This window comes from Acartia tonsa, chromosome 13 (genome assembly GCF_053477335.1).
Source record: "Acartia tonsa isolate MP-2025a chromosome 13, ASM5347733v1, whole genome shotgun sequence".
Lineage (NCBI taxonomy): Eukaryota > Metazoa > Arthropoda > Copepoda > Calanoida > Acartiidae > Acartia > Acartia tonsa.
The window spans coordinates 6,289,048-6,308,149 of NC_137272.1; the positions used below are offsets into that span (position 1 = coordinate 6,289,048).

The 19,102-nt window shown below is 32.0% G+C and overlaps 1 protein-coding gene across 1 annotated transcript; it reads right to left on the minus strand.

Moving 5' to 3' along the window:
* Positions 1-64: 64 nt before the first annotated feature.
* LOC145334907 (SET domain-containing protein SmydA-8-like) lies at positions 65-18,993 on the minus strand. Its single transcript, XM_080180529.1, has 24 exons — positions 18,882-18,993; positions 18,178-18,239; positions 17,664-17,751; positions 16,569-16,626; positions 15,136-15,197; positions 11,316-11,393; positions 10,510-10,622; positions 10,020-10,071; positions 9,518-9,561; positions 9,122-9,212; positions 8,490-8,538; positions 7,771-7,852; positions 7,110-7,196; positions 6,682-6,721; positions 5,219-5,290; positions 4,569-4,660; positions 4,243-4,293; positions 3,496-3,553; positions 2,971-3,067; positions 2,621-2,699; positions 2,308-2,364; positions 1,237-1,339; positions 641-689; positions 65-309 (listed from the first exon to the last, which is right to left on the minus strand). The coding sequence occupies exons 1-24, from the start codon at positions 18,894-18,896 to the stop codon at positions 254-256; spliced, it is 1,635 nt and encodes a 544-aa protein (XP_080036655.1). The 5' UTR covers positions 18,897-18,993; the 3' UTR covers positions 65-253.
* Positions 18,994-19,102: the final 109 nt, after the last annotated feature.

A 19,102-nucleotide genomic window follows, 5' to 3' on the forward strand; every position in this document is an offset into this window, starting at 1 on the left:
TCTTTTTTTAAAAGTTGTAAATACATGTATTACATAAATGATCTGTAGTAACCAAAAAGATATGTAGATTCGTCCAGTTTTTATTTAGAAAATCTTTTATTTTACAAAAGTACTAAACAATAAGTTTAAATTTGATTCTCGTACAAAACTAAATAAATGACAATTTGAATTGATATTAAAGCTTTAACAAAATTATTTACAGCAATTTTTTATAGAAATATTTTCCATTTCTAATTAATGTGAAAACTATAAACTAAGGAAGAATTTTAGAAATTGTATCCCACCATGTCTCTAGCTCTTTCAAAGTCTCTGAAAATAAAAGAAATCATAAAGTCTAGTTTAGTTTAAAAGATTAGAATAGTTATTTATCGCGTCGCATTAAATACAGCTTTCTGCAGATTTTTAGAAGAAAGTCTATAGGAATAAAACCAGTTTTGTTTACCCTGAGGGACCTAACGCCAGGGATAATACTGGTTTTAATATTAAGATTTTTACTTTAATATTTGTGGACAATCGTCTTTCATGTGATGCTATACATGATATTTCAGCATGGCTGAGAACCAGTCCTAATCCTGCGGATATTAATCGGTTTCGAAGCCATACTGTAAATGAAAATTTGTAATAATCAAATAAATTTTACCTTTTGATCCCTTAACAATTTCATCTTCAAATGATCCTTCAGGTTCATACTGAAAAATAAATGATATGTATCAAATATTTTTAATTTCACACAAAAATTATAATTTCAAGTTCCAAATACTTATTATCTAAAATTCTATCATATAAAGTTACAAGTTTTTGTCTGAAGCTTTTAAAATTTCGATAACAACAGAACTGATTGAGTTCTCCCTTTAAGGAAAGCTTCATATAGATAAAAGTATGGTTTTGAGATATTTTAATTTATATTTCAGCCCTGGGATAGTTACAGGAAATTTTTCTTCTGTCCCCTACTTAATACTTTGAAGACAGACAAGAACGTCTAAACTTTTTTATGTAAGGGGGGGCACCCCCAAGTTAATTTTTTTGGGAGGGTGGGGGTAATCTTATATCATAGAGCAAGGACGTCCAAGCTTTTTTTTATTTGAGGGGGTAAAAATAAAAAAAAATTGCGGGTGCCAAATTCATTTGGTAAAGGGGTGAATTCCCCCCCCCCCTTTTGGACGTCGCTAAAGACAAAGTCCCTACATGCTAGGGGAGTATACGCTAGTAATATATAAAGTATTATTTATGATTTACCTTTAAGATGGAGATAGATTCTTTAAGGAACTCTAAACCATTTTTGATATTTTTCTTTATGGTTTTTGCATCCATTCCTTTTCCAGGACCTTTCTCTAAAGATCTACATGAAAAAAAATCATAAAAAGTATAAATATCAAGAGAGAGAGGGGACAATGAGCTGTTTATTACATTTGCCCCCAAAGTTTTATAATAACGTTTTCTTATTCGTTAGCTTATCAATTATGGAGACTTTAGTAAATTTTGATTGGTTGGTTTATCAAGTTGATTGTTCAAACATTTCAACTACTAATTTTCCGCTCCAAAGGGTAAAGGGTAATTTTGTGTATCATCATCGGGGATGTACATCAAGTTATCGACCATTGTCTTATCCCTTTAGATCCCTGATAAATAACAATATTTTTAGCATTGATGTACTTTGAGGCCATTGCAGCCATTATCTATACTATAGAAGATTTTGAGAGAAAAAAAAGATTATTTTGCAAGCAACACCTTTCCCCCTTTTAAAATAAAGATTAAGAAAATTCTCACAATTTAAAATCTTACATGAGGATATCAATACGCTATATTATTTAACAGATTCAGCTTTCTTCAAATATCAGAATAAGCAAAGGGAAGTAATAATTAGAGGGAAACTATAAGAATTTTTTATATAACATAAATATTTTTCATATAAATAATTTATCTAACTTTCCTTTTGATTAACTACTAACTCTTGTACTACAAATATTATTATAAAGTCGAATTTTTGAATATTTATTGATTTCTACCTTATATTATGCTTCAGAATAATCATTGCATAAATCCCATCCAAAATAGTTAATTGAACAGAAGAAAAGTATAAAAAAGTATTTTTTCTGTTTATTTTGTGGTATCTATTCATATAAAACACCCAAATTTGATTATTTACATCAATTTTCAATAAAATAGAAAGATATATCAAACCTGATTACTTGGGCTTGTAAAGAATATATGTGAGTGTATTAGGTAGAAAATTGCCTGTTTTTAAACCTTTTTGACAGAGTCATTGCAAAATAATGATCCAACATATGATTAGTAGACAGACTTTACCTGCTAGCCAACATAACTAGAGGGAGGTGCAATTCATACAAAATTATTCCTCTCATCCTGTGAAAATAATTTAAATTTTTGATGAGATACTTTTCATATTTTTCATTTACCTTCCTGTTTTTTAAAGTTATTATTACAATTTTGTTCCAGGGTAAATCATTTATCTTTTTTTAAAAACAGATACAAATATAAATCAAAAGAAAATAAAAATCTTTGTATAAAATTTTTAAATCTGAAAAAAGGGCAGACATAGGTATATAAAGTATGAAAAAGAAATATAAAAATAAAATAAAAAATTGAAAGGAGGTTATACCTATTACATCCAGGTAAAATTTTATTAAAAACAGCCAGCACTTCTTCACAGAGCTCCTGTTTTCTTGATAATTGTGCATCTAAATAAGAAATAAATTACAAATAACAAAAAAATTAGGGATCTAAGAGATAATGGCTGGTAAATTGATTTACATTCCCAATTAGTGGCTAAACGCTTGAACACAATAAAAGTCCCCAAAGATTTTAAGCCAACGAATACGAAAACCAATCAAAATTCAACAAAAGTCTCCATAGTTTTTCAAACAACGAATAAGAAAAGGATTATTATTAAACTTTGGGAACGATTGAAATATACAGTCCAATGAACTGTCCCTCCATGAATATTTGTACCTGTCAGACTATCAGCTTTATAACCCTCCATCCTACCATACATTTTGGCCAGGTTATACTTCACTGTTATCATCAACATATGATTACCATGCAGAATCTTAAAATGTTTTTAATTAGTCATATAATCAGGGATCTTAAGGGATAAGACAATGGCCGAAAAATTGATGTACGTTCCCAATTATGATACACAAAATTACCCTTCTATAGATTACAATTAGTGGTTAAAACGTTTGCATACTTAACTTGATGAAGCAACCAATCAAAATTATAAAAGTACCAAAAGTTGATTAACTGAGCGTTATTATAAAACTTTGGGGATTAGCAAAAAAACAGTCCAGTGACCCCTCCCTCCCTCCCTGCATATAATCCTCAAAGGGTACAAAGAAAATCATTCCTGGTATAGCCTCTATGAGAAGCTACCCTGTTAAGGAGAACCCGATCTGTTCAGTGGTTAGCGAGATCCTTCGGAACAAAAACAAACACACAAACACACATCCTGTTACTTTATTATAAGGATAACCTTACCTGACCATATTTTTTGAGAAAAGCTTCATGGGCTGGAATGTTACATTTTTCTGGGTTCCTTTACAAATTTTTATACTTCATTAGTTCATTACTAGCGGCTACGCCCCTAGCCTCTAGGGGCTTTGCCCCATGAGGTAGTTTAAAAAAAAAAATAAAAAAAATTCTGGTGCTCCGAACCTTACTCTCCCCCCAAATATTTTTTTTTGAGGGGGGGTGAGAATTTCAATTTTGGGGGGTTTGGGGTGTCCCACTCCCACCCCCATGAAAATAGCTTAAAACCACCACAGGACCAAAAGGTATATACCCTGAAGAGTAGAATTCGAAAGGTTCAGTGGTTACCGAGATCTTAAGGGACAGACGGACGGACGGACAGACATCAAGCTACTTTGTATTATAGATTACTAGCGGCTACGCCCCTAGTACTCTAGGGGCACTTAAGGAGGAGGTAGTTGAATTCGATAACCTTTTTTTTATTTTCGATTTAAAAAAAAAGTAAAAGGAAGTAAAAATAAATCTTTTTTTTGTAGGGGGTTAATTTTTTTCTAAGAACGTTTTCTCTTTGGAGGGTGGTTGTGCCCTCCCTCAAAAAAGTCATAAACCCACGAAAAGCTACCCTGTATCGGTTCAGCGGTTAAACAAGATCCTTCGGTACACACAAACAGACAAACATCCTGTTACTTTATTATAAGGATATTGGTTTTTGGATATATTTTTTTAACATTTATAAAATGAATATGAATTTTTTACCTAGGGTCGTATTCTAAATCATCTGCTTTTGACTTTATGGCGTTGTAAATTCTAAAATTAATTAAAACTAAGATCTAAAAAAAATATTATTTCACACATTATTAATGTGATGAAGAGCTTTAATTTGAAAATAACTTAGCCTACAACCATCCACGGACATATGCGAAGCTTACTTAAAAAGGAGAACTCAATAAGTAGTTATTATAATCTTAAGCTTCAAACAAATTAATACTTTATATTTTAGAATATTTTTTAGGATATAAAGTAAAGCTTTTATATTATTTTCTATGATCTTTTTTTAGTTTTAATTAATTTTAAAAAAAAACCTTGAAATTTTTTCCGATGATTGGGTTGCCTTGCATTTATTACAGAGCCAGTCTGAGGACATATCAGTAACATCTTGTGGTAAAAGTATACCCTAAATTTTTTCATTAAATTAATTTTATCATTGAACATTAGAATATTAAATTAAGAAAGAAAATTGACTAGATTATTTTTAAAATTAAAAATGACGTCATACTGGCCTGACATTGGTAAATCAAAATCAATACTGCCATTGGTAATTTAGTCTGTGTATTGGCGTATCATTGGATATTTGAATATGTAAAAGAATGCTTAATAGAAATATAGTTTATACCCAGGAATACAAGCCAAATAAATCTAAAATGATGATTAGGGAGCGGATAAAAAGGTCGTCAATTCTACTATGTGTTGCTTCCAACCTAACGACAGCTGAAAATCACATAAAGGTTCAAAAAGCGTATAATGTCCAATAAAAATGATTTCATACAATACAAATGACCAATGATAGGCCAATATACAATTTAGATTTTTTAATTACCATGTATACTAGCCTATCATTGGTCATTTGTATTGTATGACGTCATTCTTATAGGACACTATACGCTGTTTCGTAAAGGTTTTGTGATTTTTTCGAATTAATTTCGTTGTTAGTATAAACTGGTTTCTTTTCTACCTTTCTACATGATGGACAAATGCAAGCACTTGAGTTGGTACCAAGTTCGTTCTTATTTTCACATCGGGGACACTAAATTTTCATAATTATATCAGGGTTCAAAGTGATAAGACAATGGCCGATGAATTAATATACATCCGCAATGATGATATCCAAAATTACCCTGTCTGTAGATTAAAATTAGTTGACAAAACGTTTGAACACTCACATTGATGAACCTAACAATCAAAATTCAATGAAAGTCCCAAAAGTTGTTAAACAACGAATAATAAAACATTATTATAAGCCATTGCCCCCTCTCTCTCTGCAATATTATACAAATCTACAAATCATGTTCAATAAGATATATAAGTTGGAAAGAATTTTAATGTCAGAGGGAGTTTTAAAATCGTCATCAAATTTTAAGGATTTTTTATAAAATTCGTTTTTTGTATAATTCTTTATCTAAAAGCGGAAATACAATTTAAGTTAATTAATTTTGACATCTGTGATTGGTGGATTGAAAATTATCTGCGCTCTGATTGGAGAAGCTTAAGTGTCGCACATCATTCAACCAATTAGAGCGCAGGTAGTTTCCAATCCACCTATCCTATTGGTCAAAGTTTATGAACTTAAATTGTATTTCCGCTTTTAGATAGGGAATTATACAAAAAACGGATTTTATAAAAAAAAATCCTTAAAATTTGATGCAGATTTCAAATCTCCCTCTAACAATTAAATACCTTCCAACTTATATAAACTAACTAGTTAACTAAATATGTTGGATGCCGAAAATGTAGCTTACTAATATGGACCTCATTTATTCGTCAGTTTGTTCATCAAGTAAAAGGGAGGAGGGGGGGGGGTAAATTACGTTAGGGGTGTCCCATATTGTAGTGGTTAGCGCACTACGCTGTGGTTGGGAGAAACCGAGTTCAAGTCCCCACATAGCACTTTGCACTTGGTTGACAAAAAATGCTGTCGCAAATTTCAGATTATGATCACGCAACCTTCCCTAAGATGCCCTAGGGTTGTAAGGGGGGAGATTTGTAGGAAGTTAGGATTCTACAAATCAAGCAGCTCTAATCATGCTTTCCCTCATCCATGCTCCTCATATGAGAGTGCCATTAATTAGGGTGGCTTAATATGGAACACCTGCCAACACTCTAGGCCAGGGTGATGTAATAATTGAGTAGCTTCCACGAGAATTGCGAGTAAGCTTGTAATGTAACATAGAATACAATCAGCTGTGCGCGAAGCTTACCAATCTAAGATTGGCCAAAAAATTCTCACTTCCAGTCTCCGTGTGCATCTGAGTCCTAACTTCAGAGAATCATGGCTACAACAACAACAACATTACGTTAATTTAGCCAGCTGCGAGAAACACTTATCAGAGTACAAGAAAATCTGGTGCAACAAACAAGTGATAATAATATATTAATTTTGTGACCAAACTAAATTAAAAGCTGAAATAATTGAATTACCTGACATTGAAAGAATTTACCAATTGTCAACAGTTCTTGCCTAAAATATTTAAACTTATAATAAATATCACAGTTGGCATTACAATAAAAAAAATCAATTTCGAGCTTTGTAATGTTGTAAAGAAATTTTTTTTTAACAATAACTAATCAATATAAAACAAGGATCATAACATTTATAAAGGCAAGGAACTTAAATGGTAGAGCAAATGAACATTTACACTTGTAGAGTGACAAAACAGATTCCTGATTATTCATAAGCAGAATATAAATGTATATAAATTTTAAGTAAATTTGATACAAAACTACTTAAATATAGGATACTATTTAAAGGGCATACTCACATTTTCAGGACTTGGTTATAGAGATGATTCGCTTCACTTTGTTGTATAAGGAATCACTAGGGTATTCCTTTCATCACCTTAACTTACCTATGTAATATTGGTTCTAAAGGATCAACATAAGTATGTGTTATATCTTCATCCTTCTTAATAATCTGACTAGCTCGTACGGTCATTCTAAATCAACAAATTCAATTAAGAATGATTTTTACATCTATTCTAAAATAAGAGACTCGGCAAAGTGGTTGACAAAGATGAGCAGTGTGATGAGCCATCTCTTTTAAGGGGTTTCCTTTCCCACTTCTCCTCTAATCTCTCCCTTTCATGACATCGCTTTGCTTATTTTTTCAGCCACTTTGTTGAGTATCCTAAAATAACAAAGTCTAGCGCTTTCCTCCAAATTGCCAAGAGAACACTTTATTATTAAAAGAAATCTAAAATTCGTTCTTATTCTCTAATCCCTACGGTGGGCCCTAACCCTTTTACCCAAATTTTTTTCGAACACAGTAATAGTGTCTGACTGATTATGACGTAACAAAAAAATTAGCCAATGAGAGGCCGTTATTGACTAATGGTAAAATTTATAGTGGCCTCTCATTGGCTAATTTTTTTTGTTACGTCATAATCAGTCAGACACTAATACTGTGTTCTTTTTTTTCTAACGATATAACTCAAAAAAAGTATAACAAAAAAATCATCCAAAAAATATTACCCAGTCCCTTTAAGTTTCACTACAAAAACATTTATTTACCTGAAAGTACCGTCATCTGTAAAAGTATGTACCGTATTACAGATACAACTATGGTTTGGTATACTTGCTATACTGTACAAACCTTAAATTAAAATGATAAAAATCTTAATAGTGTTTCAGACATTTTGATTTAAAAAAAATAATAGTGCTTTGGCTTTTTTTACTCATTTTTTCTGTTCTTTTCTAAATTACCTTTAAAGTTTAAAGAACTTCAAAATGGCGAAGTCTGTGTGTCCTTAAAGGAGACTAATTGAAAAGTAACATTAGACTTTTGCTAAGATGTTAACCAGCAGCAGCAGAGTTAATGCTAGCATGCCTGCCTGGGTTTGAGTCCACACCTACTGCAACAATGTCTTGCGCGTGACACTACAAGTGGCAGTAAGTGGAATGATTTGGCCCTTGTTCAGGTGTAACTTATTACCATTCACAATAAGGTCTTTATTATAATGGTTTGTGCAATCAAAGGGTTGATCGTCTTATGGATGTTACTTAATAGAGAAAGTCGCTCAATGTGACGTCAATAAACATGAGGGAGATGAGAGGAGAAGTGGGAGAGAAACCCCCTTAAAAAGAAAAGTATAATCACTTATTTTTATGACGTCACATGTCTTTTTTTGAGCGACTTTCTCTATTTACCTACATATAGTGGGGATGGCATTCTATTACAAGCCCCTAGATGATCTCTTTAAATGAAACCAGGCAATATGCTAAGGTGTTACCTCTAATATTTGATTTATTGCTGGATATGTGTCCATCCTCTGTTTTATTCTGAAATAAAAGTTCTGAGAAAACAGATAGATAGATAAAGAAAGAAAATGTATAGAAAAAGAAAAGGATAGCCTAGGAATTAGGGTTTCGATTTCATTACGTATATATAAAGCAAAACATAGGTACAAAACAAGATATTAGGCACCATAGATCCTAGGCAACCCTATGAAATTTGGCCTTTTTCAAAACCATTTTAAAACGAAAGGTTTTTAACAAATTTTGGGGAGGTTACCTCCTCCTTCCCAATAGAAATTGCCTCTAGAAAAGAACCATCATACTCCCCCCAACCCAAAAAGTTACATAGGTAGCCGCTAATATATGAAAAAGCAGGGATCTAAAGGATAAGACATTGACCGATAAATTGATGTACATCCCCAATGATGTTACAAAATTACACCATCTTTAGATTAAAAATAGTTGTTAGAACGTTTTAACTCTTAGCTTTATGAAACAACCAATCAAAATTCACTAAAGTTTCCAAAGTTATAAAGCCAATGATAAAGTAAACGTTATTATAAATCTTTGGGAACTAGTGCAATAAACAGCCCATTGTCCTCTCTCTGTATCTGATAGAAAGTCCTACCGGCTGTGTGATTTCAAAATCATTAACCAGAAATATTCCCATGATTGTGTCAATAATCTCAATGCTGATGCTTTTCATTCCAAGATCCTCTCTGAAATATAAATACGGATGACAACTAGTAGCATAAGAAAATCACGAATGGACAAACGGACAGAGTGAGTTATAAAGCAGTTGTTCAGAGATTATAAATATGAGAGAAAGATAAAAAAGGAATGATACATTGTAGAAAATCATGAAATGAAAACTTTTGAAACATGGCCGATCAACTAAAGGACCAACTAAGTAATATATTAGATGCTCTTTAAAAAAGGAGATCTTCAAAAAATTCAACAGTCTACCTGAAGTAACAGCCGATAAAACCAATTTTTTATACTTTAAAATAAAAAAAATATTTACCTTATAAGTTTGATAACCATATCATGCCTTTTATTCCAGTATCTCTAAAAAAAGTAACATATTTTCAGCATCAAAAGCATGTTTTATACATCTTAATATTTTTAAATGGCAAATATATATTTTTTGTAACTAGTTATCATCGTTTTACCGTCTTCCCGCCCCTAAAAGCCTTGTATTTCCATATCATATTATTATATCCCTATTTTCATAAAGCTTTAAAGAATCCTAAAATTTAAGTAACAGGAAGTCTGTTTGTTTGTGTACCTAAGGGTCTCGCTAACCGCTGAACTGTTATGGTTCTCCTTTACGGGTAGGTCCCGGGAAGGTTTATAATTATTTTGAAGGAGGGTACCACCACCCTCTCAAGAGACATCGCCACTAGAAAAAATTAACACTCCCCATGGAATTTTTTTGAATTAAAAATTCTTAATCCCCTAGAGGCGTCTAGGGACGTAGCCGCTAATTATTGATAAATTGCCAACTTAGAAATGTATCTTATCACCTTTTTTCTCCTTTCTTCATTATGTGACATCAAACTCCATATTAAAGACCACCTGATAATATTTTATTCTAAATTAATATCAAAATAATTAACTTTGCATATAATAACATGTTTAATATCTATACTTACTAGTCAGATCATGCAAATAATTATTTGTAAGAAACCCCTAAATAATTATAATCAAATTGGTCATATAGACTCTATGGTGTTGATAATAGAATTGCTTCGCTTTCTAAATTGTCACTAACCGTTACAGGAATTATTGTTGAAGTTCAAGACAAGTGTAACATCCCTAAATTCTGAACGATGGATGGACCGACACTATGTAAAGAAGGGCATCTCTTATAAAAAAAACGCGATCGTTAAGAAGGACAAATATGCATGAAGGCAAAAATAATTTGAACCGAAAGACAGTTGCAATAATTGTTTGTTGGTCGTTTGAAAGTACTTTAGTTATAGAGTAGTTGTGCTAGAAGAAACTCCATGTTACCTGTCTGGATTATATAATTTCAAAGCGAATGCTCTAATAATTGAAATCACTGAATACAAAGGTTCTTCGCCTGTATAATCAAAGTCTTTTGCGTTTACTTTCACTCCATTTTCCTACATAGATAGGAAGATTTATGGCTATGTAGATGAATATATAAATAAAAAAGATAGATGGCTAATAGACTAATTTATAACTATATGAATAGATAGATAAGCAGAATGATAAATGAGTATAGATTAAATAGATATATGGAATGATAGATGATTTAATAAATGGATGAATATCTATAAAGCGATTGATTAGGGAAACATAAATATAGATTGTTATCTAGATCATAAAGGGATGCATAGAGTACTTATCCATTTTTAAACACCATTTGCCAGCCTTTCCAATAAAATAGCTATCCCAAAAATAATCGTAATAATTTATGTAAGCTTGACCTTAAACTAGCGTTTGATATGATATGCGAGCAAAATAAACTTCTAGCCAGTATTGCTTTGAAACCAATTGATATCCGATGGATTAGTACCGGTTCTCAGTCATACGGAAAAATTATGTCTAGCATCGTATAATGGTTTTAATCTTAATCTTTTTATTTTTATATCCCTGGAAAGTTGTCTGTAATACGATGCGAAAAATAACTAAATTACAATACTAAAAATTAAAAGGTTAGTTGATTGAAATGAAATATTTTACTCTCCATTTCTAAATAACCATTACATTAGGACAAAAGCTATGTTTTTTAACCATTCTATCTGCAAATAGGATTAGAAAAGAAAATTGAAATTACTAAAACATTTTTTTACCTTAAAAACTTTGCATTCTTGATTAACATGGACTGGGTTCTTAGCACATTTTTCATTGCACATTGGCCAACCACATATCTAAAGAAGACATTAGTTATTTCTCGCATCGTATTATAACCAACTTTCTGTGGATATTAAATGTACACTTGTAAAGTCAAAACCAGTTTTCTAGCCCCATGGCTGAAGACACGGACTAAAAAACTGGTTTTATTCTCATTAATGTACATTTTTATGTTCGTAGAAAACTGTATATCATACAATGCTAGATATAATTTTTAGTATGGCTTAGAACCGGTTCTAATTTACCGGATATTAACCCATTAATGACAATAGGGTCTTAAACGACGCACAAATTCAAACCTATACTATCACTCTATTTTTTTGTGCTGTTCTTTTTAAATGTTTGTAAATAACTGAATAGAGCTTCAAGTTTTGTCCTCTACATTGCTTGGCCTCTCACTTAATTCGATGACCAGATGAAATCATATTTTCATGGCAGAGGTGGAAAAAATAGGAAAAAATTTCCACACCAGGTCTAACTTTTTTCTATTAATGAATTAAAACATACTTATTTATAATTAATTATAGCATTTATTATATATTTTTAGTTTCTGCTAAGTTTTCTTTAATTTTAGTTAGTTTACATACTTTTTTTTGATAATTTGTTGTGCGTCGTATTCGACGCATTCGGACTAATCATTTTAGCCATTGCGTCCTTTTTGACCTTATAGGACTAATCATTTTAGAATTTTACTGTATAATCTCCTATAATCTGCTAGTTGCTTCGCCCCTTACCTCTAGGGTGGGTGGGGGATGTCAGGAAAATAGCACAAAACCATCCCAAGGTGTTTATAAAGCTTCCCTGATAAGTAAAACCAATTCAGACCCGCAATTTCTGTAATCTTTGGCTTGAGACAAAAAACCTTACTACTTTTTAGTATGGAATACAATACAAGCAGCGGCTACGCCCCTAGAGGCATCTAGGGGCCCTTAGGTTGCGGGGGGAGTCAAATCCCCTCTTTCAATTACAATTTTTTAAAGAAAAAGTTTTTTTTTCAAATTTTTTTTTTTTATTTTCTAGGGGTGATTTATCTCGGGATGGGGGTGGTACCCTCCTTCAAAATAGCTATAAACCTTACCAGGACCTAGTAGAAGCTACCATGTAACGGAGCACCATATAGGTTCAGTGGTTAGCAAGGTCCTTTGATACACACACAAAGACATACAATAACCTGTTACTTTATTTTAAGGATATAAAAGTAGTAGCGCAGATAATCTACAACTAGGGTCTGTCTGTACGTCCACCTGTCTGTATTTCCATAATTGCATCCAAATAAATAATAGCTACCTTACAACTAGTGAATGTATGTATGTCTGTCTATATATCAAAATTACAGCCAATTAAAGACTGTAAATATGTTTATACTTCTGTAATTTTTATTGCAGCCTAGCTGTTAAGGGATTCATGAAAATAGCGCAGATAATCTACAATTATGGTCTGTCTGTATATACGTCCGTCTGTATATACACAATTGCATCCAATTAATTAACAACTACACTACAACTAAGAAATGTATTTGTTAGGGATCTAAAGTAATAAGTCAATGGCCGATAAATTGATGTACTTACTCAGGGCTATTATACCATAAAATCTTTCTGTAGATTACATTTAGTGGTTGAAACATTTGGACACTTAACTTAATAAACCAACCAATCAAAATACAAATACAATTCCCCAAAGTTGGCAAGACAACAAATAAGAAAAAGTTATTATTAAACTTTGGGGACTAACAGGGGCTGGGAGGGGGGGCGAGGGTTTGTCATGTATTGGGTTGTTCAATATAATTGTCGACAAAATCATATTTCTTAGCTAAAGCATTGTAATAGAGTGATAGGATATCTCTCTGTGTATCTGCTTAACTGATATGCTTCTTTTTTTACTTTGTAGCTTCTCATAGGTCCTGGGAAGGTTTATAACTATTTTTTGGGAAGTTACCTCCACCCTCCAAAGAGAAATCGCCCCTTAAAAAAAACAACCAACACAAGAAAAAATAGAATAAACTACATGAAATTAATTCTTTTTAAATCTAAAATAAAAAAAACATTGTTGTTGAATTCAATGACCTCTCCCCATCTCAAGTGCCCCTAAAGGCCTCTAGAGGCGTAGCCATTGGTACCAAATAATTATATTCTGAATTGTTTTATACAGACGAATGGACGTAGAGACAGACACTGATTGTAGAGTATCTGTGTGATGTATCCTTATAATAAAGTAACAGGATATACATTCTACATGTGTCTGTGTGTACTAAGGGATCTCACTAACCACTAAACCGATATGGTTCTCCTTTACATGGTAGCTTCTCATAGAACCTGGTAAGGTTTATAATTATTTTGGGGGAGAGTATCACCACCCTCCAAAGAGAAATAGCCCCTTAAAAAAAACCAAAGAGAAATCGCCAACACAAAAAAAAAGAATTAACTTAATTAAATTAATTCTTTTTAAATCTAAAACACAAATATTGTTGTTGAATTCAATGACCTCTCCCCATCTCAAGTGCCCCTAAAGGCCTCTAGGGGCGTAGCTACTAGTACCAAATAATTATATTCTGAATTGTTTTATACAGACGAATGGACGTACAGACAGACACTGATTGTAAAGTATCTGTGTTATGTACATCCTTAAAATAAAGTAACAGGATATACATTCTATATATATGTGTCTGCGTGTACAAAGGGATCTCACTAACCACTGAACCGATATTGTTCTCCTTTACATGGTAGCTCCTCATAGGACCTGGTAAGGTTTATAACTATTTTGGGGGAGAGTACCACAACCGCCCTAGGAGAAATCACCCCTAGAAAATAATAAACCCCTCTCAAATTTTTTTATCAATTTTTCTCTAAAAACTGTAAGTAAAAGAGGGTGTTTGACTCCCCCCCAACCCAAGGGTCCCTTAATGCCTCTAGGGGCGTAACCGCTGCTAGTATAGTGTTCCATACTATAAAGTAGTAAGATTTTTGTCTGAAGCTAAAGATTATAGAAATTTCGGGTCTGAATTGGTTTTACTTATCAGGAAAGCTTTAAAAATATCTTGGGATGGCTTTATGCTATTTTTCTGACATTCCCCACCCACCCTAGAGGTTAGGGGCGAAGCAACTAATAGATTATACAGTAAAAGCCTAAGATGATTAGTCCGATATGGTACATAATAGACGCATGGGAAAAATGATTAGTCCGAATGCGTCGGAAACGACGCAAAAAAAAACTTCTTTGGTATGCCACAAATCAAAAAATCTAAAAATACAAATGTCTTACAATCCCTTAAGGAAGCTGTGTTTAAAATTTGAAGCGATTCTGACGACAGGGGGGAAGTTCGGCACTAATGGGTTAATCGGTCTCGAAGCGATATGGGAAAAAAGATTAATTGATTTAATTTAATTGCATAATTGGCCATATTAGTTTAACTGAAATTATTAGGTTAGGTAATTGATGAAATAGTGTAAATGGATCAAAGTCCAAGCAGGTTACATCGTACGGACATTAGCACTTTCTTTTGTAAAGTAAAAAGTTGTGTGTATGTGTTTGTGTTGAGAGATCTATTAAACGGTTTAATCGAACAATGTTCATGGCAGATTAGCGATGATTTAAGAAAAGGTTATTGGTTTGGTAAGGGTGTGAAATCCCCAATTCCCAAAAAACCCTCTGTTTTAATGAAATATGGAAAGACATACCTTTACATTACCTATTTTATTTTCAAAGCGGTAATTAAAAGGGTCACTAGTTAACAAAAGAATGACTGTATTATTAATCACCCACCTGACATGTATAGTTTTTATTTGTTAGCACAGTATAACAAGATAAACAAATTGGCTCTACTCCTGAAAATTAAATAAAAAAATAGTGATTTAAAAAAAATAATATTTTGTACAGTTAGATTTATATTATTTTTAACATATTTTTCTTTAATAACTATATAAGCATATTGTTTTTTTAGCAGTTTGAGCAATGGGTCTTTTAAATGGTGATTTCTAGAGCGAATAAGGAGCAATTTAAATTTTATGATTAAGTCTGAGATATTTAGACCAGAATATTGAACTTTTATCCTGCATGTCGTAGCAAGTGATGAATTGTATTCTGGGCTAAAGCCTAATAACAACTAAATACATTAAAATTTGTATCTACTGCTGGTTTCTCAGTTGGTCCATATAATATTAAAATTAGGGGGAATGCCTTGTCGCAAAACAGACGCATCTAATTGCCATTAACAGTTAGGACTTCAAGACAACAAAGGCTGTTGTGAAAGGATTAGTTTCTACATTAGTTGTTATTTTAGTGCCGTAGTACCTACAACAGTCTCCAAAGATAATAATCAGGTATAAACATGGGACGTTGCCGTTCCTGCAACTGGCAGAAATACAGTGGATGTATTTTTGTCAAAATTGTTTGTCTGGATGTAAATTCGACAGTAATTTGCCATATATCGTAGGTACCCTGACAAATATACATCTAACACAGGCATTTAAACATTCAAAATTGTCAAATATACATCTATTTCTTGCCAATTTCACATCCCTAATTATTAACCCTTGTCTGCAACTTTATGCACTTCAATATTATATTTAAATTTTCTTCCATTATCTTATCCCTGACTTTTAAAATGGTAAATTTATTTTCCAGCAATTAGTACATAAAAAGATAAATAAATTTCGATATAGTGATTAAAACTTTATACACTTTAATATCAAATTTAAAATTCTTTTATTGTCCTTTCATTGACTTTTAAAATTTCAGTGGTCCTGTGAGGCAATGTGAAATCAATTTGAGCAGCAATTTTTCTATAATGGATGTATATTAAAATGTATAGGATGTATTTATGACATATAAAAAAGTTTAGATGTAAAATTGGCAAGAAATAGATGTAAAATTGACAATTTTGGATGTATAAATGCCTGTGTTAGATGTATCTATGGCGGTTACTTTAAGTATGACTGTATTTTTGTATAAATAATACACATAGGTCCCATTGTCACAGGCTCATCCACCAGAATTATATATCTATCTATCAAAATCTATCTACCAATCTAATAACATGTTTAATTTGTATACCTGTGGCACACATTGGTTCCATTGACACGGGCTCATGTATCTGTATATCAATCAATCTATATATCTATCTATCTATCAACCTATCTATCTATCTATCAACCGGACCTATCTATCAAATCTGATAATTTATCTAATTTGTTTACCTGTGGCACACATAGGTCCCATTGTCACAGGCTCATCCACCAGAATTACTTCTCCAACCTGGCATAAAAAGATAACAATTAAAATTTGCTCATAAGTATTTCACATCATTTTATATAACAAAGAGAGCCAGCGATGTCAAAGCATTTCATTTTGTGGGGGTTAAGTAAGAGATTTTAAAGGTTTGAGGGGGATAATCTAATGTAGTCAAAATTTTGGATGCTGTGAGTATTGGTGCAAAAAATATGACGTAACAAAAAAAATTAGCCAATGAGAGGCCGTTATTGACCAATGGTAAAATTTATAGTGGCCCTCAAAATTTGATGCTGTGAGTATTGGTGCAAAAAATATGACGTAACAAAAAAAATAGCCAATGAGAGGCCGTTATTGACCAATGGTAAAATTTATAGTGGCCTCTCATTGGCTAATTTTTTTTGTTACGTCATATTTTTTGCACCAATACTCACAGCATCAAATTTTGAGGGATTTCAAAGTTAGACATTCCTTTACCCCAACCTTTGGACGTCTATCGGACTGGTACTAGATATTTGTAAATATTAGACAGAATGATAGACATACATAGAGATTAATGTTTAATTAGATATACAAATAGATAGATAGACAGATAGATAGATAGATAGATACCTTGATATTTCTAGCAGCTACCATATGCCTGCCATAAGTCTCATCAGTTACTTTTTTGTATACTGCTAGCTATTTAAATAGAAAGACAGATATATAGATAGACAGACAGGCAGATAGATAGATATCTTGATATTTCTAGCAGCTACAATATGCCGGCCAAAAGTCTCGTCTATTACTATTTTGTATTTTGATATATAGATCGAAAGATAGGTAGATAGACAGACACTATTACCACTATTACTTCGTCTGTTACTATTTTCTATTCTGCTTGCTATCTAAATAGAAAGACAGATATATAGATAGATAGATAGACAGACAGATAGATAGATAGATAGATACCTTGATATTTCTAGCAGCTACCATATGCCTGCCATAAATCTCATCCGTTACTATTTTGTATACTGCTAGCTATTTTGATAGACAGACAGGAAGATAGATAGATAGATAGATACCTTGATATTTCTAGCAGCTACCATATGCCTGCCATAAATCTCATCTGTTACTATTTTGTATAGCTGCTCTTTCTTCGTATTTTGATCTCTAAACAATTGATGTTAAATATTGTCATCCAACAGAATAATGCATTCAAACAACACGGTCCCAAATCCACTCATTAAACAAAAATGCTTAACAGAAAAAAGTTACATTCTTGACTTAATATTTAATGTTGAACTTTTAAAGGGTATAATAAGTCTTTAGGAATAAGCTTACAATATTTTTATTCTATTATATAAAGCAGTACGTTTTTTTGTCTGAAGCTAGCTAAATGTATAACTACTCAACTGATTTTGTTCTCCTTTTAAGGAAAGCTTCATGTGGGACCTGGTTTGAATATTCTGTTTTTTTTAATTAAGCCATAGGATAGTTTTATGCTATTTTTTCCCATATCCAACTTTAAATACAGAGCCCCTAGATGTTGATAGTTAGATAAATAAAACAATAAACTAAAATACAGATTTTTTTTACCTATTTGCATATTTATCGTCTGACACTATGCCATCTTTTTCAGATTTTAAATGATCCATTCCCTAAAAAATAACCAATCTAGTTTTTAAAAGCGAAGCTTTTCTATAATTAGGGTCGGTCCGTCCGTCCGTCCGTCCGTCCGTCCGAGACAGATAGTTTTTTCCGTTAATTTAGGCATGTTATAATTGTCCTATCGATTTAAAACTTTGCATGGTGATTCCTGTGGTAGATAGATACGATTTAGAAAGCTTAGCAACTCTATAATCATTACCAGAATGTCCATATGTCCATTTTAAACATGTTGATTTTTTACTTTTTTTACAACAAATTTTTAAGTGATCCAATTATTCGATTGTTCTGATTTTTGGTATATTGATTCATGGGACAACAAAGTACAATATTAAAAGCAAAGCAACTCTAAAATCAAGTTCTAAAAATGTAAGTATGTCCGTAAATATTATCCTGTATCAAGAAGTTTTTCAACAAATTTACTTACAATTTTGCTTTGACTCTTATTCATTTATTTTCTGATTATTCAGTTCTGACACTATACAAGTGTTAATGTCGGTTTGTCCTACCGTTTCAGAGCTTCGCTTTTATGGATGTTGTCTTCCTTGTTAATTATAAAATACAAAAAAAGTAAAAAAAAATAGTTAAAAACTGAGAAATTAATAAATGAGGCAAAATAAAAAAAAATAACTTACCACTTTCATTGTCATATTTGATATATTTTATTTATCTGTAATCTTGAATTCTTTATTGAATGGGTTCACTTAGCCCTTTAGGACATATCCTACTCCAAAAAATTTTTTTTTTTATCTGGAAATACTTTATAAAAGCCTTTTATCGTTTAGATAATGATATTCATTGGCACAAAGTGTTTTGTTTTTCAGAGCACAAAAAGAAAAACCCTATAAATTTTCAA

Bases quoted from the DNA above. Each gene is read 5' to 3' on its own strand.
- LOC145334907 (XM_080180529.1), bottom strand. The intron at 6,722-7,109 runs GTAAGTTAAGGT...TAAATATTTTAG, and splicing joins TTAGAACCAATATTACATAG to GCAAGAACTGTTGACAATTG. The intron at 4,661-5,218 runs GTAGAAAAGAAA...GAAAAAATTTAG, and splicing joins TTTGTCCATCATGTAGAAAG to GGTATACTTTTACCACAAGA.